This window comes from Sylvia atricapilla, chromosome 1 (assembly GCF_009819655.1).
Source record: "Sylvia atricapilla isolate bSylAtr1 chromosome 1, bSylAtr1.pri, whole genome shotgun sequence".
Taxonomy (NCBI): domain Eukaryota; kingdom Metazoa; phylum Chordata; class Aves; order Passeriformes; family Sylviidae; genus Sylvia; species Sylvia atricapilla.
Window position 1 is genome coordinate 10,149,167 of NC_089140.1, and position 25,515 is coordinate 10,174,681.

Genomic DNA, 25,515 nt, shown 5'->3' on the forward strand with positions numbered 1-25,515 from the left:
AGAGCAAAGTCCAGGCAGATCCTGAACTCACTTGTTCAACAGGAAGACTGTAATTTCTCTAGCTGTGATCCCAAAAAGTAAATTAAAAAAGGGCCACAAAAGAAGCAGTAACCCAGAAGCTGGAGCTGGGAATGTATGGATGATAAGGGTCAGATCAGTGGGTTCTGGATGGGGCATAAACATCTGACCAGATGTGGACTGAACCGTGGGTTTGTTTTGTCACCTTGGCTGTTTGCCTTCCCTGACCCGACACCAAGAGAAACACAAAGAGATCCACGTCTGCAGGATAACAGCTCTGAGAAACAGAGGATGTTATAAAGAAGGAAATCTTTGAAGTGTTTCCTTCCTTGGTTCTGCCTAGGCTGCAATTCAGAGCAATTCTTCCTCTGCAAACTTGAGAGATTAGACGCTGCTGGGAAAAAAGCCGATTGCTAAAACCTCTCCCACAAATCCTGATGCTGCGACCTTGCCGTGACCTCCACGCAGTGCCACATCTGTGCTGTGGGAGGCCTGGTGAGGAGCCCAGCTGTGCTCCATGCAAGGCTTTGGCTCTGAGATGGGGCTCAGGGCCCATCCCTGTGCGGGATAAATCACTTCGTTACACAGGGTCCAGAGGAAATCTGTTTGTGGCCACCAGGGATACGTCCCATTGTCCTCAGCACGAGTTCAGTGAAGCACCAGCCCTCCTTGGATAAACACATTGCCAGTAATCCTCTGAGCTGGCCTGAAGACAAGAGGATGGATGCAGGAAACTCAAGCAACAGCTTCATTTGGCAGTGAGTGGAGCAGCCCATGTCCCAGCTCAGTGCCAGAGTTCCTCTTTCCCAGGGAGCTGCCCTCAGCCCTGCTGCAGCAGAGCACAGGAGCTGGAGCCTGGAGCTGCACTGCTGCTTCCCTGCCCTAAACATCACACCCCATGAGCCCTCCTGCTCCTGACATTCTTGTCCCCATCCCCACTGCACCAGGGTCCTTCCAAACAGCATTCCTACCCACCACATCAGCACAGGATTTGTGCCTGTCAGGCCCTGATCTCACTAGACAGGCATTAGCAGTTACTTTCTTGCATTTAAAAAATGAAGGATTGGTATGCCATCTACAGAAGGGTCCAGTGGTGTTTAAGGCACAAGAGTTCTCCCTGGAAGGGGCCCAAGCTCGGCAGACCCAGTGCTGGGACTGCCAGTCACACACATATCTTGGGTAACACAGGGCACTAGATGTTTAAGAACATGAATTACCTCTCAGTTTTCAGGTCACAAAACTATTTCCCATACAAACCTGACTGGTAGAGCTCCCCTAGCTAATTTTGGAAAACAGAACCCCAACAACAGGCAGCTGATGCACACCTTGTTACCACTACAGTTTATTACCTTATTCCTACCTCCCACTGAGCTGTTAATTGTGGTGCTGCTTTCCAAAATCTTGTATAACTCGACAATCTGGTAAGAAACAGAGCTTTTCTGTCCATCTATCATTGCCTAACTTATAATTGCTTATTTACTGAAATAAATCTTCTTCTAAAGATTTTCACTTCTGTCACTTTGCCAGAGTGCTGCTGCCAGACTCTCATGCCCTAGCAGCATGCTTCTGCAGGGAGGCCTTTCAGGTTCTTCACACACTTGCAAACTGAGCAGAGAGTTCCCACTGTCCAGTGAGTAACAGCAAGCACCACTCTGCCTCTGAATCTGAGCCATATCCGGCAGACATCACATGTGCAGAAATGCTCGGCAGGACAGGATGGAAAACGGCATCTCGCCTTCTGGCAGCTGTGACAAACACTGTTAGCACCCATGTGGAGCTAGTCCTCTTTCTCCTGCCACTGGGGCTTTGATTTAGTTGAGCAGTGTAAACTCCACATCAGCAATGATGTATTTTGCATTCAGTTATCTTCTTTTTTTTAAGTCTACTCAGATGGTAATAAAATTTAGCAAGCAGAGGTAGAGAATACCCAGTCCCATCTGGTTAAGCAACACACTATGAAGGTAAAGGAAACCACAAGGTGTTAAAAACAACACAAGAAAAGGATCTGTTAAGAAAAATTAGGTTTTCCACATGACACTGAGGTAAACCCCCTTCCTCTTCCTTTCCAAATCTGTAAAAGACTAAGCGTTTGTGTTGAATGTAAAGAAGGTTTTAATAGAAAAGCTGTATCAGGGAAAAAACTCAGAAAACAAACCACACCAAATGTCCTGATCATCTTCAGGACACTCTTCAGAACCACACAGCACTAACTCTACAAAGCCAAACCGGTGGTTGCTTACCAATCTCCGTGCACAGCAACTGCAAGACTGTCAAAGTTACACTGCAAATAATTTTGTCAAATATTCATTTTCTCAATACCACAGTACGATATTCCATGTATTGAATAGAAACAAGAGCATTTATTACATCTAGTGTAAATGGCAAACTTCCTAATGCTATGCAGGTAAAGGAGGGGTTTTTTTTGCTTTGCTGTATTACTCTGGTAACCCTTTCTTCATGAACTCTTTACATCCAGCCTAAACAGAAAATGAAGTTGTTGTTTTTTGGGATAAAAAAATCCAAAGAAAAGGAACAAAAATGTTCTGTTGCAGAGAATGAAGGATTCCAGAATACTCAGAATAGAGGCAACTTTGCTATTACAGTGCTTGATATTGAAGTCTGAATCATATAATACAGCAATTTTCAGTCTTTTTATTAAAGAAATAAAGGCTTAAAGTATTGAACAGTCCCGAGATTAATATCTCTCTAGCAATTTAAACCATGACTATTTATACTTCTGTGAGTCTTGAGTTATTTCAGAGGTAATTTCAAAGGACAGTTTGATAATGCAGCTACTTGGTCAGAAGGATCTTGAATCTGTCTCTCCTGTTGCTAATTGTGAAATTCCTGGTGTAGGACATTCTCACAGAAAGGTCAGGAAAGGGGTACACATTGCACTCCAGGTGTAGAATGGCTTGGGGTTGGCTGGTTTTGGCCTGCTGTTACCTTTAAGATATGCCAGGGTATCTCCAGTAGGAGCAACATCACCTCTGCTGAGGCAGGATCACTTTGGCTCCAAAATGCTTACAGTTGCTTAAAAGTTATTTTTAAAATCAGCAATTCATTTGCAAACTAATGCCATTAGCCAAGCATTCCCTTCTCCACAGAATCCAAATGGATGAAACAGTCCTCTGCCCAGAGAGTCACATCTGCTTTTTTTATGAGTCTTGCTGTCTCTAGTGGGCCTCTGATGTGGGAAACACTACATCCGAGCTATTGAAAATGGTTTTAAAAATCTGATTACAGATAGTGTTACATAAAGGAAATTATATTCTTTATATAAGACAAATTTAACTGGTATTCATTTTGTTGTTTTTAACAATGGTTACAAATAGAAGGCTCAAACCTTGATAAATTACTTTCAGCCCTTTACTTTTTCCCCAGTCTTTCTGGTTCTCCTTATACTAATCATTAAGTAAGAAAAGTAGCTCTGATATCATAAGAACCATATAGGATTTCATTTTCCTTTATTCACATTTCTCCTCTAAGAAATCACTAAGCACACTTCATTATTAATACCAAAACCAGATGCCTCACTACCCTGATTAACTCTGTCTGATCCAGAAATTGTCTTCCTTTTCCTCAAAGTACACATTACTTTTTTTAGTCAGAGTTCAGACTCTCATAAAACCTGATAAAGACATATTTCCTTCCCATATCTCAGACATTTCAATTTATGCCTATTCAGTGATTTGATTTATAAAGGGATTGAGAATAATTTAAGATGTTCTCCACTTAAACAAGTTCCCAGAGGAACAAAATATTTGAGAAATAAGTAGTGTTTCATTCACTAGAAAGAATTTAAGAATTTTAAGTACATTAAATAAAGATTACAACTGGGGCACTGAGAAGAACTTCAAGAACTGAGGAAAACTGCTTCAAACACTTGCTTGAAAAAAAAGGATCAAGTCTGCAAGTGCAGTTATACATTTATTCTATCTAAAGTAATCTGAGAGACACAGAAAAAACCAGTCCTGACATGCTATGAAGAAAAGAAGCTTAAAAAACATGCTGAAAAACACACAGGAGGAGATACAAAGCATTACAAATTTGATGAACTCCTGCCGAGAAATGGGAGGGCAGCAATGATTTTAAGCAACAGCTGGAAGTGCAACTTCTTTACCCCTGATTCCCCTTCTAGCCCAGAAGCCCTTCACAACCTAGAGCACTCACCACCCAAAGCCACACTCAGACACACCCACAAGAACATCCTTAGAGGAGGAAATCCATTCCAGTGTATCACAGAAGTTGGTCCCTGCAACACTGATCCACCACCGCCTGCCACAGCAAATCATAACTCAGCCTCTGCTCTGAGCCCTCAAATGTGTCTCTGGAAGGGACAGCAAAGGAGTTGTGAGGAAGACTTTGGAGAAGCAGAATTTTGTGGACTCTCAGAGCTCCTATTCAGCATGCAAGGCCACCAAGGGCAAATAGGAAAGTGTCCTGGGTAGATGCAAGAGGCCAGCCCTCTTAAGAGAGCGTGATGTAAGAATTGAGACCAAGGTCACAGACAGGATGAGATTTCACCATGCAGATGCAGTAAAAAGGCCTCAATTTGAGAAGATTTCCTTCTAAAATAACCTGCAAGGTTTGAACACAGAATGGCTGTAAAACGAAGAAAGAAACAAATGTCTGGGCTCTGTTGGTACTCTAGTTAGAGCCCAAGAGATGGATGGGCAGGCAATATTGTCTACAGCAATCCACAAAAGAGGAGGTAAATATGATTGGTGTTAATGGCATTAGAACTCCTGCTCAAGATGGGCCTTGATCTAGCTGACAGCTGCAGAGACACTCCTGGAAATCATCTTGGAAAGGTGGAAAAAGGAGTGGAATGAGCAGGCAAACCTGCGATTCATCCATGCAAGGACAAAAAAATGGAAAAGGTACTAAGAATGATATCAAAGAACATCAGGAAGAATCCTCCTCTTAACTGGGAAGTTGGAGGATAAAGGAAGAGGATTTCCATGAAGACAAGGGAGTGTGAGAAGAGACTGAAGCAAAAACAGTAAATAAAGGTAAAATATTCAAGAGGAGGTGCAAGTGATGACAATACCTCAAAAACCAAAACTCTGGAAAATTAGAATTATTCTTAAAATTTATGAGTATTTGTGAAATATATGAAAATTCCTGGTAACAGTATTTCTTAGAATTGACAAAAAACTTGAAAATGCCTGTGGAGTAAAACTAGAGGCTACTGAAAATTGTCAGGGTTGGCAGCTAAAATTTTAGTCACCTGATCATAGCAAGCACATGAGGAAATTGAGCATCACATTAATAGCATGTGGTAGGATTGTGGCTAAGCTCATCTTTCAGAAGTTTATTACTACCAGGACCAGTGGAACTATGCACAAGGATAAAAAGTCATGAGTAGGAGTGTCTTTAATGATTTTGAGAACTTAATATCTATTATTTTCAAGTTAAAAACTGCCATGCCTGCAATTGCTAGAAAATATTGCAGGCACAGAAGGTGGATTAGCTACAGCAAAATCATTCATAAAATCATCAGTGAAATGGCAGGTGGCTGCATTGTTAATGACATTTCCAAAGCAGCTTTCATTTAAGGAAACTACTATAACATAGTGAATGAATATTTCTCATTAAAAAGAATATCAGCATGAAAGGCATCTAGCAGAGAAGAATTCAGCAAATCTATGAAATGTTGTGGTTTTTAGTTTCTTTTATCTATAAAAAGAAGAAGAAAAAACAAAACAAAACAAAACAAAACAAAAAAAACACCACCAAAAAAAACCCCACCAAACTGATTTTTTTCTGACCTCAGGAAACTACTGAAAGGCAACAGGAAAACCACATCCCAAAGTGCTGCCAAATGAAAGGTGCAAAAACTTGAATTTTAGTCCTACTTTTCTCAAGATTCAGACAATGCAGAAGAGGAAAGAGTTATTTCAGGACAGAGAAGCAGGCTAGGTGGCTCCATGAGCCACACAGATATGTTCCTCGAGTTGATTTGCTCACCCTACAGCCCCAGGCAAAGCAGGACATATGCTCAGACTCTCTGGACAGAATCCCAAATTCAGAAAAATGGTCTGATTCTCGGTAACAGCTTCATTTCCTTTCCTGTCCAATTTAGTTAGGGCATTCAGTAGATGACATAACTTCTACAAACACATAATTGCAAACTTTAAAATTCTTCCCTAGTTTCAAGTAAATGTCCTTAAGGAAGAAAAACATTCATCAATGGTGAATCGTACGTTTGCCCCTGAAATTAAGTCACTTCTTAATTCTGAAGTACCTGAAGGGAAAATGTTTCATGCATGACCCTCAGTTGAAAAGGTTCTCTTATGCTTTAAAAGCCTTTAACTATATTTGCAGTGCCAAACTTGCAGCAGATAATGTTTTGGCCGGAGACCATCACGAGTCTGACTCCTGAATGGAGATGAATGTTCAGCACTGAACAAGACAGACAGACCTCTATATCACAGTATGTAACAACATTCTCTGCACAGAACTCCAAGTCCCTGAGAAGGTACAAAAAAAAGGCAAAATAATTTTTTATATCCATATCAATAACATATGGAAATGCTCCATCTCACTTTCAAAGTCTGACAGTAATTCATAATAATTCCTTTGAACATCTCCCAAATGTCCCCTGAACATCTCAAAATTAGAAGCAGTATGGGAGTTATTTGTCAGAGATATCCTTATGTTTATTTTTATTTGGCCTTTCCTGGTTGCAATACATTGTCAGGCAGTACACACTGAACTACATGAACACACCAAAGGTCACACTAAAATATATCCGGGCAAATCTATTTCAAGGGGGTACATTTGCTAGTTGTACAGCTAACCCATCAGGAGAAATAATTCAAATCACACTTACTACAATGTCAGTAAAACAAGTGAAAAAAACCTATTAACTTCTTCAGGAAGCTGATGAATTTTGTAGACCAGGTTAGGCTTTTGCAGAACAAAGCCTGGGTGATATCCAAGGGCAATGAATTTGGACATTAATCTTCAGGAAAATCTGACCTAGGACGCATTCCTATTTAAAAAGGGGTTTTGATTTATAATCTGCTATTCCATGGGTGTCTCTACTCTGCTCTTTTCCTCTGTCTGAAATAAATCACACTGTAACATCTCAGCAACCCATACTCAGACATCAACAGCTTCAGAGCTGTCTTACCCTACTCACAAATGGAACAGGTGCATCATTACAAAGCCTTTTTTCACTACAAGGCATTTACTACACACGGTACAGGATATATGAAAGCACAAATAGTTCAAAGGGTGCTCACCATAAGTGAGAATATAGAGTGGTTTTCCATTGGTATCCATAGTGGTTAGGCAAGGAGCTTTTGGAGAGATGGTCCCCCATCGCTGCAAGGCGGCTTCCAGGGAAGGCGGCCAGTTTGTAACCACACCCAACTGCTCCCCACGCATTGCCAACATCTGAGCTCCTTCTGGCTTTGGCTGGTTTGGATCTGGCTGTTGAACTTAGGATCATGAAAAGATATACAGTTACCATGTAAATTCTATACCTTGTGTACACCTGTGTAATCAAGAGAATAAGTTACCTTTGCAAAAAGTTCTGAAAACAGTAACATATAAGAAGGTATTCAGAAGCAACAGAGAAATATAACAGAATAATTTACTTCTAACTTTAACATAGATCAAACAACTGATGCACCTCAGGAATGAACAGTCCTTACTCTTACACTAGTTCTACAAGAAGGGAAAGAAATAGCTGAAGCAGCATGCATATATTTATCTTCAGAACAGTAAACCATTCTTTATTCCTAAAGAGAGATGGAGAATACTTTTTCCCGGAAAAAAAGCAGTAATGAGATGAACTGCAGAACTACTGACAAAAATGTACTTTAACAAGTAACAGATTGATTTAAGTCATGTTTTGCTACATGTTTTCTTATAAATTCCTGTGAAGACCATTTAAATTTCCACATCCTGGCAAATCTTAATTCTCAAAGCACCGGTCTTTTAAAAAAAAGTTCCATTCACTGACTTTATCTTTTTTTCTATCTTACATTTGGTTAATTTTTCATACTTCACTGTTACACAAAGGATGTATAAAACATTTAACATGCTCCTCCACTAACATATTTTCTCTTATTGTTGTTTCAAAGTAATGGCTGTAACCCACAGCTGAATGCTCTCAAAGCAAAGCTTCCCTGCACTCTCTTCTGCCATTTCTTTGCAAGCAGAACCAGAAGCTGAGAAAAAAAGAGACACTTTTGACTCCACAGCACTATGTCCAAGCTTACTACAAGCAGATTCCACTGAATACCAAAGGCTTTTTGATACTTGCCAGTACATGGAGGGCTTACTTGGCTTTCTAGAAAGTCAATGCAGGAGACAAACATTTTACAGAGTTTCAATAAGCAATTCCCAAACCTTTTGAAAAACAGTCATTTTACCTTCTAACAATTCCTCAAAGTCATCTACAAAGAACTCTCGTAATGGTGGTCGTTTGGGCCGTTTTAGTGTATTGACCAGCTGCTGAATCTTTGCTGACACTCTGCTGCTCACTGGTACTCCTGCAGGACAGGGATCAGTGGAGACATCAGTCAATGGCTACGCTGCATCCACCAGGCATCAAGTGGGGTAAGGAAAGGTCTAGGACTGCAAGGCCACCACAACTACATTTTCATGCCATACCGTGACTCAAGTATTTAACATCAAAACATATAAGCAAAAAGGAACAGTGATGCCTAAGGTAAATAAAATCAATACAGCAATGTCAGAGTGAAGTTGCAAAATTAGAGGGAAACAGCACACAAACTGAGGGAGAAAAGTGCAGTGGAAAGAATGTCCCTACAGCAAATGTGAGTACCCTGAGAGAATTGCCCCAGCAATGGTCAGTGAGAAAACTGGCACTGGCCCTCCCCATGATCACTGAGCATACCAACACTGTCTGACTAGACTGCAGCCTGGTGAGGAGTGTGGGTCATAGGCTCTGCCCCTCACTTATTCTGGGTTATTTTTACACTGCAGGGAACATCTGTTCAGTACCCATCTTAAACACGGTTCACATCTTTGTATTACTTCAGCGTGCCCCTGCATTCTCTGAACACCCCTACACCCAATCCCATCAGCCAGCAATCTCCAAAGGGAGCGTGCTTGCCCATACAGCACTTTGGAAAAAACAGGCCTGAGCGGCAGCCTGGGGCAAGGGGAATTTTTATAATATAGTCCCATCAATGGCCTCCCCCTTCCTTTCCTCCAGTTGAGTGCAAAACCTCTCCAATGTGCATGTCATCTGTTCCTGAACAAACAGTTTTCTGTTGTCACTGCATAGCAGCAACTTCAACTTCTTACCCTTCCATAAGGTTGGCTCCATAAACTTTTACCAAGTGGTATTTAGAGCTGAAGCTACTAAGTTTAGATGCAGTACACTTGGTCAATAATCCATCCTGTGCTGAAATATTGTTTGTTAAGTTTTAGAAAAGAGGAGCAGTAAAAAAGGAAGGGTTTACAAATAACTGTTTAAAAAACAACAAACAAACCCCCAAAACAAACAAACAAACCACAACAAAAAAAACCTCAGGAGAATAAAACTTCAAACATGTCAATTTTCAAGATGTAGCCATCTTCACATGTCACATTCTTTGCCATTTAAAAAAACAGACTAGCTGTAACCAGGCAGCATGATAATGGCAAATTTGAAGAGATTCCCTGAGGGATTTTGCCAAATGGTTTCTATGGGGAGTTAGCTCTGCTGATTAAGAAATATTTCTCTATGTTCTCTTCATTGATACCAGCTTATTTTAGAACCGTAAAGGTGCTGCAGCTTTGTGTTCACTAATGAAAAGTGGCCGGGCAAAGAACCATGAAGAACACCCGAAAAAGAAGAGCAGATGCACACAGTAACCACTAAAAAGGTCAGGATACCCCAAACAACCCCAGTTCTGCTTTGGGACATACCATCACCAGTCTCCATGAGCTCAGCGTTGCCGTACTTTGGTGCCACCCGTGCCGTTGATCCTTGTGGTCTTTCTACTTGTATTGAGTGTTCTGAGGTGTAAGTGGTAACATCTGGAGGGGCAGAATGATTTTCTGTGAAAAGTAAGTTAACAGGTTTAACTGTGTACCTCTAATGTCAAAGGGCAGAAAAGCAAAAGGCAGAGGAAAGAAGACCATTTGAGGGGCTTTTTTCCCCAACATAGGAACAGGCATTAAAGTCAAAGCACAGAATTATTATACTGAACTATAATGTGTAGTACAATTTTAATAAATAAAGTTTGCACTGATTAAAATCGGGCTGTGTATCTGCAATCACATAAGCAATAGACTAAAAGAATTATACAATTAGGTTGTAGGTTCTCCGCTGACATCTGATTTTACTTAAAGCTTGTGGACATCTGCAAACAGAAAAGACCCAGACAAATACACTTCTCATGGATTACTGTGTTAGTTTTTCTAAGTGAAAAGAACACAGCACGTTGTCAATCACTTGCAAGTGCCAATGCATATCACTTCTATAACCTCTGTATTTTGAATATGTCAGTTTTAGTTAAGAAAGGAAAAAAGTCAATCATAGCAGGTTTGGAAACCAGAGGCAAGAAATAAAATGTAAAGAAACATGAACTTTGCATTCTTCACGGACACTTGCTTGTCTGCTATTTTTAGACAGAGATATTTCAATTCTTCCGCATAACAAAGCCTTGCCTTCCAGAAGGCAAACACGATTTGGTCTGACTCATGCCAGCACTGCTGAACAATTCCAGAGAGATAATCTTTCTCTTTCATGGCCTGATAACTCAGCATGCTACCACAGTTCATCTTCCCATGTTTTCAAGTCTGAGTCTGTATTTCCTACATATTTGTGCTCTTTTTATAGGTTGTCCCATAAATTTTTTGCAGGTTTTTATCCACATTAGATTAGATGGAGATAAACACCACAAGCGAATAACAGCTTTTCTTTCAATTGACATAAATGATCCCCAGCAGCCTCTAAGTTACAAAAGAAAGCAGGTCTTCATTCTGCTGCCATGGAAGTGAAGAGAAATGTATTCCATTTAACAATAGGGTAAGAGTTTTTCAAAATGCGAAAATTCTGGAAAAATGTCATCATGTTCCAATACCATTTTCAAGATGTGCTTCTTACTAAACCTCATTTTTAAGCATTTTGGTGGTCTAAGAACTAGAACCTCAACTTCTACAGTAAATTTAATCTCAAACATAATTTTAAAGCACTTTCATTTTTATGAGTTTTAACTTCAAAATACTGTGATTTGTGTGCATTCAGTCCCAAATTTACTCACAGAAAACTTACTTTTTTTTGCTACACATACAGGAAAGGATGCTAATAGATGTTTATTTTGCATACCTCTCATTTAAAGGTAGCATTTGACAGACAATCATCAGGCAGATTTAAGACATGACATTAATGTATGCAACAGTTATTTAATGTTTATATTCATCAACATCATAAGGGCTCAATCCTATCACCAATCAATCATATTATATAGTTGAGGAAAACACGAAATGGCTTTTATTGAGCAACTCAAAAACGTCTGGCGTTCTATAAGCATCCAGTGGGAGCTTTTGCTTCTGATCATATTCATTGTTACAATTTTACTGAAACAAACACCTTATATTGTGCCATTAGTGACCAACTGAAGTACAATAGATTGAACAATGAAGCCTATGCTGGTAATTGCTTGAATAATGCCTTCATTTAAAATTTCTTTTTATTATCAACTATTTTAGACTCAGCACAATTTTTTCCGCTTTCCTGTTAAGTGGCAAGAGCTTTTTTATAGATTGTGATTGTATTACTCAATAACTAAGTCAATTAAAAAATGCTGATGTTTATCTTTTTCTCTTTACTTATAATGCAATTTGGTATGCATATGGGAGATCATGACTAAGAAAATAATTGTACTTAGTCAGCTATTAGTAACATGAGAAAGTACTTTTAAAGTGAGCTGTATTTGCTTACATCTTTCCAGTGAAGTATTTCCATCTTTCAGACTTTACAAGGCAAAGTGAAATGGAGTTAAAGATTTATTTTTTTTAAATGCATGAGGCAGAAGATACATGAGTAGGGATGCTCTCCCTTCAGAACTCTGTGTTTAAAACCCAAATTCTTCTTTGTTACACATGGTGCTGAGCAGGGGAAAAGAACATAACAAGAGTCCTGCTCTTTCGTAAAAGGCTTTCCTTTTGAACAAACAGCACTTGCACCTGAAGTAGCCTAAAAGAAACTTTCATCTCAAGGTTGCCACCATGACTCAGTGAAGGAGTTGCAGTGCCCTGGCTGCCCAGCTGCAATTTACTTTTATCCAGAAGAAGAGGAATACTAAAATTGGTCATGATGTGTTCCTTCATAGTATCTGCTTAGCAGATGTCTTATCATTGCAGCATCTACAGTGCTAAGTTTCATCCATTAGATTTACAAATCTTCAATCATCTAGCATCTCACAGTCAGGAGAAATGAAAATCATACAAAGAGTTGCTCCAAATGACTTCTAAAGGAAAAGATAATTGTTATGTTATGTGAAATTCCCCCTTTTTTTTTTTTTTTTTTTTTTTTTTTTTTTTTTTTTTTTGTATAGAACAGTCAGTCCAAGCTTTGGCTACACACAATCTGTAGAGAGTTGCTTGCTCTTATGTCAGGTAACTTGAAGAATTGTTTGAGGTTTCATTAAGAATCATGATCCTGACACATCTGTTCACTAAAAAGTAGAAACTGACAGCTGCATGACTTCAAAGCACTTCCTCCATCGAACACACATATTTGCATCACCTCCTATTCCCATCTCTTCCAATATCCTTGCATTAGGAGATCACAGACAGAACAGCTGGCTCCAGTTAAGCCTCTCTTCATTTCTGCCACTGGAGCGACATCATTTACCCCATTTCATGAAGATCAGAAAGGCCCAAAAAAGCAGAGCACGTTCATGTAGGGATAGAGCATGTGCACTGACAAAGCTCCACATCTGAGGAGAAGCAAAGAAGTGGAGGAATACTTTCAGTGGAGGTTTGGAAGCTCACATAAGTACCAGGTATTTGAAAAGTCTCCAGGAACTCAAAAAGCATTCCTGCAACACTGTACTTGAAGAAAATGCAGCTTTTATTCCCAAATAAGCTGGCTCTTCTGGTTGTCAGGGAAATCCAGAGTCAGAGAAGCAGCTCTTTCCATTAGCTGGGTTTTTCTTGTATTGATGTCCAGGTGACAGACTGAATTATAAACTAGTCTGCTGTATAAGTTAACATTCCCTGTCAGAACACAAGAATTTCCAAGTTGTCTGAAAACTATCAGCCATGCTTATGGCACATGGTTTTATATTTATCTGATTAGCAATCTATGTAGCCTTTAATGTGGATAGAACCCTTTGATTTTCAAACAGAACCATATTTGAAGCATATAAAAGAAACATTAAATGCACCTATAGGATCAAAACTTTGAAGTGAGATGATTAACTTCATATAGATTTACAGTGATAGGCAAGCATTGGGTAATTTTCATTGCATGAGCTTTGGGGTATGCTTTCTGTCCCTGATTTTTATATACATAGAAATCCAAACCATGTAACACCAACAAATGAAAGCTTCAAGATCTTAGAAATGTGCACAGTATTGACCCAAGGAAAGGTCAGAACATCAGATTTTTTTTTATAGATTTCACTGATTTGACCTCTAAATTCAAGAATTACTGAACACAGGTGTGTTACCTATGCCAAACTAAAAGCTTTGCCTGTAGCTTAATGCAGAACTCTGAGCATCTTAAAGCTGAGAATAAATATTTAAATTATAGCTATCCCAAACTAGAACTTTGGCCACAATAAAGCAGCAGCAGCAGTCAATGAACAGTATAACAGTAAAAGCATATAATAGCTTATGCAAATTATCCAAATGATTCACAAAGATAACTCTGATTATATTACAGCCAGAGTTTTCTATCAAATCCCTTTTCAAGACTGCATTTGTATACTTAAACTGGAAAAAAATCTCCTTTTCATTCTGTGATGAACCCTGGAGGTAAAATCCTAGTGGATATCAGAATGGAGGGCTTTATTATGGGTTATCATTAATGTCTCCTCATTACACGTTGAATCCGTATTTATCAAAATTGGCACCTTCAGAGTATGGCCTTACATAAATACAGTTGATTTATTTATCTCTTGCAGGCTGGTCTGGCTCCAGAGAACAATTCCCTAGACAAAACAAACATCAAGCCATGGTAATGTATGTTCTTTGTGACCAAGAACAAACTGTCTCTGATAGCTGAGGAGCCTTAAGGAACAGGATTACTCTTCTCTCTCATCTTCTCTCCTGCTGAAGATTATTATTCATCTACCATCAGTGGCCCACTGCCTTGGAAAGGGCCAGGCCTTCTGTAAGGATACTTCAAATCTATTACTTCTTAGAATACATTTAAATGTGAAATCTACCCTTTTGGATGGGAAAGAAATAAAATAGCAATTTAATTTCAAGTTCTTAAAGAATGCAGCTCACCCATGAAGAAATACATATTACAGTTATCAACTGTGCAGCTTCTCTTACATTTCCGGTGATTTTAGGTAACCATAAGATCCCAGTCTCATCACTCATATTTTCTGCCCAAATGACCTCTACATTACTACACTTCAACTACTGTCCAAGAAGACATGCAATTTAAGGCATCTTATTGTCAGAATGAATGAAAATATGCATGCACTGAGGTACGCTCAACTGCTTCCTTCAGAGGCAAGATCTTTCTAGTCAACAAGACACAATAAAACACGTATAAGAAATAGTAGTTTCCCTCTTCTGCAGAATTGTGGCATCTAAATTTAGCTCTATAAATGTTGTATTATTTACCACAAACTCAGTGATTATAAAAGAAGATTTACTGTGCCTGATCTAAAATTACTAAAATGTCAAATTATAAAGAAGCTATATTTAAAGACACATTAAGATTTTGTGTGTGAGTAATGCAACCTTTCAGAGTCTGGATGAATTTAATTCTCTATGCTATAATTTCCTATAGCATTTCAAGATGAAGTCACAGAAAATAATCAAATGCAATGATTAATGTGTTCCCAATGTATGTGTTTCTAAAACAAGGTTCTAGGCATTCATTTAGCATGAATTTATGAATACAATACAAGTTCTTCCCCTGAATGCAATTCAGCAGTTCCAAATCATGATGAGAGGATTACTGAAAATACAGGTGTTACATCAAGCTATACTCAAAGCAAAAACCAAGGGATATGTACTCCCATTCCAGCACATAAAATCAGAAACACTGAAGATGCTTTCATGTATCTCATTACATATACTTGAAAAGGAAATGTCCATTGAAGAACAGTCACACAAAACTGTAGTAAGACAATGGTAAGGTTGCTTTATCTGTTCCAACAAAGACTGCAACAGTCTTTCAGTGAGAACCCAAAATACCCCAGCAAGAATATACCCAAAGCAAAGGCCTTTTATGACAAGCAGCTGAAGAGTGAACAGAAACCAAACCTTGCTTTCCACATTTCCAATCAAATAGCTCCCTCACGTTAATAAAGACCAGTGTCACTGGCACAACATTCAGAAATAATGTCTGTGAAGCTTAGCCCTAATGGAAAGAAAGCTTTGACTTCCTAGGATCTTTTCAAAGGAAATAAACAAGCTATTAATAATAACAGCTCCCTTCTCTGAAGCTATGTAATGGTCTCTCCCACAGAGTATAATCGCTAGATATCCCAGTTCAAGTATTCTAAATTCAATTAAGAGCAGAAAAAATATGTTTAAGAGGACTACTGTTAACAGAATTATCAAAAATCACTCAAGCTATGTAATTAAAGTGGTGCAGCAGTGGGGGAAACTCATATGCAAGCAATCCCTAATGATGCATGCACTGATTCTCCTTACTGATGAATCCTACAGAGACCTTTATAGTGCTAAGTAATGGAAGTCATGCAACTGTACATTTTTAGGTACTTCGTAACCAACAGCTAGACCCTATTTGCCACAACAAGCTTATCCCCAAATGTAAACTGCTATTTTTCCCCCTCCTGAAATAGGAACATAGGGCTATCTCTCCATATAATATACATACATATTAAAAAGCAAAGAAGCAGCACAGAAAAGACTTCTGTAAGACTTCATACAGCAGCATCAGCTGAATGTGAGAGTCATAATTCATGTTAAACTGGACACACTCAACACATCTGTATACTGACCTATATGTGTTTGAGCCATAACATCAGCTAGTCTGTGTGCAGCACCACTGCCTCCACTCTGTGTCGAGGAGGAGGAAGTGGTTGATGTGGTAGAGCCGTGGATCGCTTGACTGATCCAATGTTCCATGTTTATACTCCCCTGGCTTGAGGTGGGAGTTCCCTGGGAGTCGCCCTGTACGGAGCCTTCGTCTTCTGAACCAGAAGAAGTATCTAGCAATTAAAAACAGCTTGTTAACTTGCAGTGCTTTGTGGTTTTCTTAATAGAAATAACTCATACTCGTATCAAAAATATCAAGGAAGTGCCATTAAGAACATCTCAGGAAGGTGGGCAAACACCATGAGAAAACTGCAGTCCTGAAAGCCCTGAAACTAAGTCAGTTGCTAAACTAAGTCAGCTGCTAACTATGCACTTCTCCTGCTCTAAGGTCATGGCATGTGTATTATGGTAAAAAAAAAAAAAAAAAAGGAAAAAAAAAGATAATTTAAGTCTTCCTTCATAGTGTTAAACACAGAATCTTCTGAAGATCTCCAGCTAGAAGAGAATATAAAAAAAAAACTTTCCCAAGCTCATTCCACAAAGTCTGTGAGACACTTTTCCAGTTGCACGAAGTGCAATCCTCAGTGAAAGGGGAGTCTCAGCTGGATTCAGTGAGTATGAGAAGCAGGAGATATGGGGTATTTTCACAGTCTAGTAGATAAAAGAGCAGATAAACTTGAAAAGGAACTAATTAATAAGACAATGTTACATTACATTGTTAGTGAATAAACCAGAAAAGAGAAAGGAACTTAGACTATCATAAAATATGACAAGCAGGCCATAGTTAGGTCCTTGTAAGCCCAAAAGGACCAATGCAATCTAAGCTATCACCAAGGGCAAAGCAATCATGTGAACTGTCCCTGTTGACTTTTCCACCACTCTGTTCACCTTCATTTCAAACATACCTCAGTTAAGCTCAGTGTGCATCAAATGACAGTTCCATTACTATCTACGCTGACAGATCAGCAGTTCATAGCAGCACAAAGGACCATTTTTTAAATTCTCATAAAAATAGAGAGACACTTACCTGGAGGTGTGTAGGCATCCATTGATGTTTGCACCACCAATGAACGTCGTTTTGAGGGCATGGGGACTGCCATTTTCCTTTCTTTATGTTTAGCAAGGGCTGCCTGCACTGCCTCTGTGTGGACATCTGGAAGGAAAGAGGTTTGAAGCCAGAGTCAGAGAAAAAGGAACAGTTTTCTGTGCAGCAAGCAGACCTGGCACAGATATGCACATGTGCCAGCTGGGCTGACAAGGCACAGCCTGTGATGGGAGGCCAGGAACACACGGGATCTCAGAGGAACTACAGGAGTTCTCAACTGTAGAAAAAGCAGCTACAGTGAAAAGTGCTGTACTAACAAACAAGCCCTTTGAGCTGTTTGATATTCCCAGAACAGTGCTGCAGTATTTGAAGAGCAGGAACATCACTTCCCCAGAGCAAACCTCTGTTAAGCCAGGAGCTGCTACTTCAGTGCCCATTGCTGTTTTCAGTGAAACTGTGGTGTATTAACATTGCCCATTTTTTAAATGGATAAGGTTTCCAATTTACACAAAAGTCACACAAACTAAGTGAAAAAGAACATTTGCTTGAAGGATAAAAGGTATGTAAAATACCACAACAGAAATGGCAACAGGCCCCTCATTCCAAAATCCTTCTCCTGCCACTGTCACTTGGCATTATTCACAGAAAACTAAGTACTATGTAGGGCTGGCCTGAGGTGGAATGAGAAATAAAAACACCCTAAGCACAGATCTGGTGCTTTGCAGGCAGGTACTGCACAGAGCTCACAACAGCCCACTCCACAGTACCCAACAGATCCCCTCTCCTTGGGGAGGTGAACAGCTTCTCTGCCTTTCCCATGTATTTAGAGCTGCCTGCCTCCCAAAGTTTGAAAAAGGCCATTTATCACGTCTAAAAGATGTGAGTGACTTTTTGATAATTTTGATTTGTTTTAAGCAGAATTTTTTAATTACTACCACACCTACATATTGAAACAAGTTTGCCTTTAGCTTACTACCTTGCATTGTTTGTCTGCATATTTCTATGGATTTGAGACAAGACTCACACGGGGTGAATGCATGCAAAAGACACAGCAGCCAACAGGAGTTCCTTGTGTGTAAAGAAGCTGCCACATATATTGACCTTCTGACATCTTGACTTTTAACCAGTTGCCACTGGTCAGTTGTAGAAAGTACAGCAATTTGTGTGCATAGCTTAGTTGTTCCCATCTGGGGATAAGGAGCACAGAGAATCAGGTCTAATCCAGAGTGATCCCACTTCTGCTGCATCTCCTGGAAGACTGCCCTCACAGGCTGGGTTGGCAGCATGCTGTCATTTTCCTATTCCTGTAGGATGTGGTGGCAGCTCTGAACAGGCAATGTGCCCAAAGAAAAGCAACAGGAAAGAAAAGAGTATCTATATCTATATCTATATCTATATCTATATCTATATCTATATCTATATCTATATCTGTATCTATCCTTATTTAAATAAGCGTTGGTTGAATCACATTTATGTAAATAATTTGTGAGTAACAACCTGCAAGGATGACTAGAAGCACTAAATGATAAGCTGTTGATAAGCTGCAGTGTCTCATTTCCAACAATGGAGTTTCCTATCTTCTGCCAGGATTTAAGTAGCTCTCAGTAGAAGTACAGCAGGAAAGAGTAAGAAAAAGAGCATTACCAGATGCTTCTGTCAGTTGTTTTCTTTTCTTTTCTTTTTTTAAATCATAAAGAGGTTGAGAATATCAGCAAAAAAAAGCAAACAGCAAAGCTGGAAAATCATTCTCAAAAGATAAAAGAGCTGTGCAGCTAATGGACCAAAAGGAAGGAAGATCAATGTTATCATCAACCCAGAGAATAATTTCTCTCCTGTCAAGTCATTATTTTTAAGCAGAAAGTTTAAGGTCTTCCTTATAATTAAAAACTGATGAAAAGTTTATGTGAAAAGTAACAGAAAATTTATATGAAAAGTATTAGACTATGAAAATAAATAATGTCTTTCCTAACAGCATGACCCCAAGATAAATTCCTACCTGCTTGCTTCACACCAATGTCAATAAGGTACACAGGACTAAACATGCTCCCTAATAGTTTCTTATCTGTTAAAGAGGGAAAATTCTTGGGTTTCCTTCAAAGGATAGGAATAAGATATCAAATAGTAAAAAAAAAAAAAAGAAAAAGGAGCTTTCCCTTTAAAAAAGCTCAACAAACCAACACTCTACAGCAATTTTTGGAAAAAAAAATCAATTTTTGGAAGAAAATTAATTTTGCTGATCAACACAGGAGGGACTATTTGTATACTATTGTACATAGGATTGTTTTTTAACTGTGTCAGGAGGGAGAAGAAATTCTGCCAAAAATCTTTGAAGGAGGACAGCTGACAGAAAATCATTAAAATGCTAGTGACAGCTGGACGCTGAATCAGAATTTGTGAATTCTTTGATTTCTTCTTTGAGGCTGTTTTGATATAAGAAGGTAGACTCATCAGCTTAATTAAAAACACTCCGCAGGGTTTTAATTTTCAAATGAGTCCACAGGACTCCAGGAATTGTTGTTTTCTTCATAAGGAACATTCTTGATGTGTTTATTTGTAATGGGCTACCATGGAATAAACTGCACTATAGATTGCTTAAAAAAACTCCAAAACCTCACAGGAAAGCAAAACTATGTCAAAGACAAGAAACTCTGAATAAACAAGAGAGAAGCTAAATGGGAAGAAGGAACATGCACACCTGCTCCCAGCCCAGCCTACAAACTCAGATATTTAGAAGGCATTACTCAGACCATGGAGGCTACCAAAAAACCCTGGGACACATGTCTAGAAAATGCTAGGACAAATAACCCAGAGATTGTCTCCAGGGACCATCAGCAAGAGTTTACAAGACTTTAGGGTGAGAGGAATAAAATGCAGCATAAACAGTCAAGCTTGGGTGAAAAATCTTTTCACATTGGTCTCTCTCAGGAATAAAACTCTTGGCTAAATAAAGTTCCACTAGGCATATAAAGAATGGCTAAGGATTAGGTAGAGAATGAATGACACCCTAAATAGATTGTATGGTCTTCCTTTTGAATGAAAGGCTATTGGTGGGTTCTGAAGAGCCTCTTAACCTGTCTGGACAGTCTTGTACAGAGTGGGACTTGGTTAAGCTGATGAACAGCCTTCAACCCTTCATGTCTTGAGACCAAGACCTGAAGTATTGAGAAATCAGAGAGGTGAGGGAAAGCCAGACTGATACTTCAGAATTGCACTTGAGAGCAACTCATGGGTTACAACATCTATCTTGTTACCACAGAAACAGTGAGGAGGTCTGTTCCCTGCAAAGATCAACTTCAGATACCCACTTTGGATACACATACTTTGCTTTTCTCTAGCAAAACTTTAGCTTTAAAGTTTTAGCTTTTTCTGGTCTACAAACCAACTTTGCTTGGAAACACAAGGAATGTTAACCAAAATGCAACTAATGCAACTAATAATCTCTTATTGTACTTTTGTGAAGCATGGATTTAAATCCAAGTTGCAACATATATCCATCATCAGTGTCCCTGGTAATCTGCTTCTCATGAATTTGAACAGGAGTGTGGTAGCTCTTCTCCTTTACCTCGGTTAAAGATGGGCTGTGGTGTCCATCATATTGTATGTAATATTTTAGATTTTAGAATCTGTTTCTGCCACTGCTTCTTCAAAGCTGTCCCTAACAGCTGCTGAAAAGAATACAAGGAGACTTGCAACAAGAATTTATACAGTAGGAACTGGATGTTTCTTTTTCTCTAAAGAAAGGAAACCACATTTGCGATGCACACTGGGACAAAGTGCAAAAACATATCCAAGTTCCTTTGGGACAGGAAACTGCTATCCCCCCAAATCCCACCATCACAAAACAGTTTGTATTCTCTACACATGACACACAGCATCAGCAAGAACACCACATTAAAATTTCAAACCATCTCTGGTAGGGTGATGCCCCTGTCTTGCAGGTCTAACAAAAGTGTCTGAATTCCTTCATCATACTATGATAGAGCATTACTATTAAACACAGATTTCTCTGTGTTAATTTTTCCTGAAAAATTCTTCCTGTAAAAAAAAAACCCCTCCACTCGCAAAAAGAACACTTTTTCTGTCTTTCCTTATACTGTTGCTTGCTGTAATTTCTCACCTACTATAAACTTCTGATACAGTTTCAAACAGAAATATACTTTGATGTAATTTCACTCAAGCATTCTGCGAAAGTCCTGTGTCTAAGTGGAAAAATGATACTTTTAGGTGAAATACTCTTTCATTGTAACTACACTGTTACAGCTGATAAAATTACTCCAGATCCTAACCCTTCATAGCTCTCCTGTAGGTAAAAAAAATCATTTTACTCTTCCCACCTGGCTTTTCCACAAGAATGTCTTAACAGAAAATCTAGAGCAGAAAAATAGAGTAAAATATCATTACCTCTGTCTACAGTAGTAGGAACTAAGGCAAAGTGACTTATCTGCCATTGTTCTCCACTGTTTTATCTTGGCCAACCACACATTGAATCCAATTTGTGTGTTTGTACTCAAAGAATCAATAAATGGGAAAGAGCAAAGCAACAAGCTTGGGAAAGCTCACTTTTTACCTTGTCCTCGTTGCTTAACTCCAATCAACCTTCTGTTCAGCATTCAACCTGACATATTTCTTATAAGCTGCAAACTGCAGACACAACAGCTCTGTCCCCAGTCTTTTCCCTGTTGTATTCAAGCATTTTTACTTGTTTATTTTCTTCCTTTACTTTCTGTGACAGGATAGAAAGGGCAAGCATACTTTTGGGTATAAAGTCAGTAAGTGAAACAGAAAGGAAGTGGAACCGTAAAAACAAGCAGGTGGTAGAGAGAAAGTTTTCCTTTCAAAGAGCTGATGGTCTGTTATTATTCAAGAGATGAGGTCTCAAAACAAAGGGCAGAGAAATTAAAACTGGCACAGAGAATGAGGGTCTGAAAGTTCAGACTTCCAGAGTGATGACTTATGGCTTCGGCCAACGAGCTCCACAACCAGAAACTCTCAACTGTTGCAAATTCCTCATGCCATCAACAGGATGAATTGTCCAGCTTTCCTGAGAGGTGCTCTGCTTAGAGCAGTCACTCTTTTGATCTGGTTCATCTCATAACTTGGCACAACGGTGTGCTCCTGGCTTAACTGGAAAGGCTCAGGAAAAACAGCCAACCCCACTAAAAGAGACATTACTGCATGGAAACAGCTTGATATGGACACCTTTCTCAAATGGGGTGACTGAGTGACAGAAATGTTAGGGAGATAGCTGTATTAACTGCTGATAGCTGGGCAGTGGTCAAAGGTCAAATAGCAATGCCCAGAAATACAGAAATAAACACTGTAATTTCAGACTGCTGATACTTTTGACTCCTTGTTCACAGTGCTCTTTATTCCATATGCTGTCAATGACCTGAAGTATTTTTCAGGGGGAACACTACAAATTTTTATTTAGTCACAAGTTGAGCTGGATGGTTTTACTGGCTCTGGGATAATGTAAGTCTCTTTGGAGCTTTTCATGAAGCCTTTTTTGGGAAACATGCTTTCTCTCCTCCTTGCACCAATATATGCATACTTAAAACAAGTGGAGACTTCCCTCTATGACAAGCTGCCCTCTCCTAGTCATTTCCTTTGAGGAAGACAGTATGTATGATCCTTCTTGGCTCAGCTATCTCCACAAGCAAATCAGTCTTCTTTTCCTGAAGCAAAAAACCATTGCTGTGTGATGAACAAGGCCAGCCATTTCCTGCTCCACACATGCTGCAGCATCTCATTTTTCTCTACAGCTGCTAGAGGAGCACTCCTCCAAAGAGTGCATTCTCATTTGGCATGGAGCATAACCCTGACTCACCCTTCTCCTTACACCCCATGAACAGGGATGCCCCTTTCCTTACCTGGGCCAGAGACAGTGTCCTTTAAAGCTCTGAATTGCAACTGAGACATTTGAAATATGCTGCAAATTCCTAGTCCTCCTAAAGACCTTTGCAGCTTTTAGCAGAATGAACTCTTTTCTCTTCAGATCTTCTTTTTTAAAAGAACAAGAACCTATTCAACAAATTACAGTTGCATTCTTCCTCAAGGTGGAGGGCTTATTAGGGATTTTTCTTTCCCTACATAAGTTTAACTTGCCTCAGCAGCTTCATTTATTCAATATTAGCTGCATTTGTTCCATAGGCATGTCAAACACTCAAAATACTGTAAGCAAAGCAGCAAATCCTCAGAGATCAGGGATCTGGGTATGAGTTCTGCATGGATCATAGACCAGAGTGCTCCTCCCACGGCAAGCAACAACTACATTAAAAAATTCCACATTATAAAACGGTTCCTCACAGCTCTTGCATAAAATGCCTCAGCACACAAAAGAAAAACATTATCTTCTTTTGTACTTAAATCAGGTCTTGCAGTTCTGTGTCAAGTAGTTCTCCTGCATCTCATTTACCACGCAGACCTGTCTCTTTTTAAGATAAGAAATTAGACTGGCTGTAGACAGGTGTTATGCATTGCTAGAACCAAGATTTTAGAATCTGTTTCTGCCTCTGTTTCTGATAAAATATATATTCCTTCTTCTGGTTTTGCTCATGTTTTCAGTTTCCCAGGAATTATAAAGCCTTCATATGCAATCACCAGCTGTTTAAGAAACACAAATATGAAAAAAAAAGCTGTGGCCTAATTGTTTCTGTACAGATGCAGAATTATCTAACAGAGTCCCTACCATCTTCTGCAGCCTGGTTTGCCTGTTGTGAGGCAATGATACTACTTCCATCCCTCCTTTCAAGGGACGTACCCTTAGAAGAATAAAACTGCTTGGAGACAAACCTAGTTGTGATCTGAATTCATCCATCTCTTCTGTTTCTTCCTTTGGGCTCATGTAATTCCTCTCCCCCAAGCTTTTTTTTTTTTTTTTTTTTTTTTTTTTTTTTTTTTTTTTTTTTTTTTTTTTTTTTTTTTCTTTCCCTTGTTTTGAGCTAGCCATTAGAAACAATCTTTATTCCTTTGCATTAGCAGCCAATTTCTGGTAACATGATGGATGACACAACTGGGAGTAAGAGAGGCCTAAGGACTGAGAAGGTTTAGACTCCTTGCTTGTTACAGGATAGCCTCAAATACAACTAACTCACTCACAGAATGGCAGATTATTAAGATCAAGAAGGCTGATGCTCTGCTCTAATGAGTTGAGAATGCCAAAGGATTTTTAATTAGAGGCTATTTAGGTACATATAATACATAGTTATGTCTCATTTATATTGCAGTGGAGGATCAGCCCTGAAGTCAGGCATTTAACAAGTAAGTAAAACCACAAATAAATCTCTGTCGTGGGGAAGCAAGCATCTGGGATGGCATCAAGGAAAACAGCTGGAAGAACAGACAGAGGAGGCAATGGAAGCAAGGGATTTTCTGCTGCATCAACATACAGTGTAACAGAATAATCAAAACCATTTCCAGTTATTACAGGGAAACAGCTGATACTATAGAAAATAGCATTATCAAAGGTGACTATCAAATGCTATTTTGGCTGAAAATTCTGTATAAGACAATGATAAGTATAGCAATTGTATGCTAAGTAATTATACAGAGAGAAGGTTGGTAATTGCTCTTACAGGAAACCAGTAGTTGAAAGCACTAAAGTTGCTTCTGAGTTTAATCAGACATTTTTTAGAGCTACCATGGAAACAAAGGACACACTAAGAATTCCTAATAAGCAGCCAGTAAATAATCTGAATAAAGGTAACTTGGTAGCTACATTTATTGGAAGTGCAATCAGGACATATTAAATAGGGTGAAATATGGTAAATGTGGTATCATCAGAACAGATTACAGCTGAGTTTTGTCTTTTGGTTGTCCTGGCTATTTTCAGGCAGATACAGGGCAAGTGATTTCATAAAAATTGCTCTGCTCATCCAACACAGATCAGTCTCTTGGAAATCATCTTACCCCTGGGAATGTGAAAGTGAGTCCACATAACAGATCTATGCTATAATGAAGCAGTCTCAGAATACTTTCACAATCTCACTGGGTATTAAGATAGGAAAGCACATGGCCCAAACAGTGTGACACCTAATTTCTCTCCATCTGGAAGCAGGTGTGCTATTAATTCTGAAATATGGCATTCACAACAGTCAACACATGACTGAATGCAAAAACAGCTGCTCTAAGATAACTCTCATTTATAGGAGGGCTGTGGAGGTTCCTAACAGAAATAAACTGTTGCTCACCTTTCAAAAAACAAATTACGTGGGCAAGTTTCAGTCTTTGGGATATTAAAGCTATATATACTAGGCCTCTGGCTTTACTGGGAACTGGGGATA

The 25,515-nt window shown here is 39.1% G+C and overlaps 1 protein-coding gene across 5 annotated transcripts in view; it reads right to left on the bottom strand.

The window, feature by feature from the left end:
* The window catches only part of DIP2C (disco interacting protein 2 homolog C), a 308,123-nt gene that overhangs the window by 97,656 nt on the left and 184,952 nt on the right, over window positions 1–25,515 (bottom strand). For 4 of the 5 annotated variants that reach the window (XM_066314645.1, XM_066314638.1, XM_066314632.1 and 1 more), the window contains 5 exons: window positions 17,216–17,341; window positions 16,152–16,361; window positions 9,916–10,047; window positions 8,409–8,528; window positions 7,272–7,469 (listed from right to left, as the gene is read on the bottom strand). In XM_066314645.1, the coding sequence (XP_066170742.1) occupies window positions 7,272–7,469; window positions 8,409–8,528; window positions 9,916–10,047; window positions 16,152–16,361; window positions 17,216–17,341 (786 nt within the window). The remainder of the gene's footprint in view (window positions 1–7,271; window positions 7,470–8,408; window positions 8,529–9,915; window positions 10,048–16,151; window positions 16,362–17,215; window positions 17,342–25,515) is intronic. The other variant, XM_066314623.1, reaches the window with a different exon arrangement.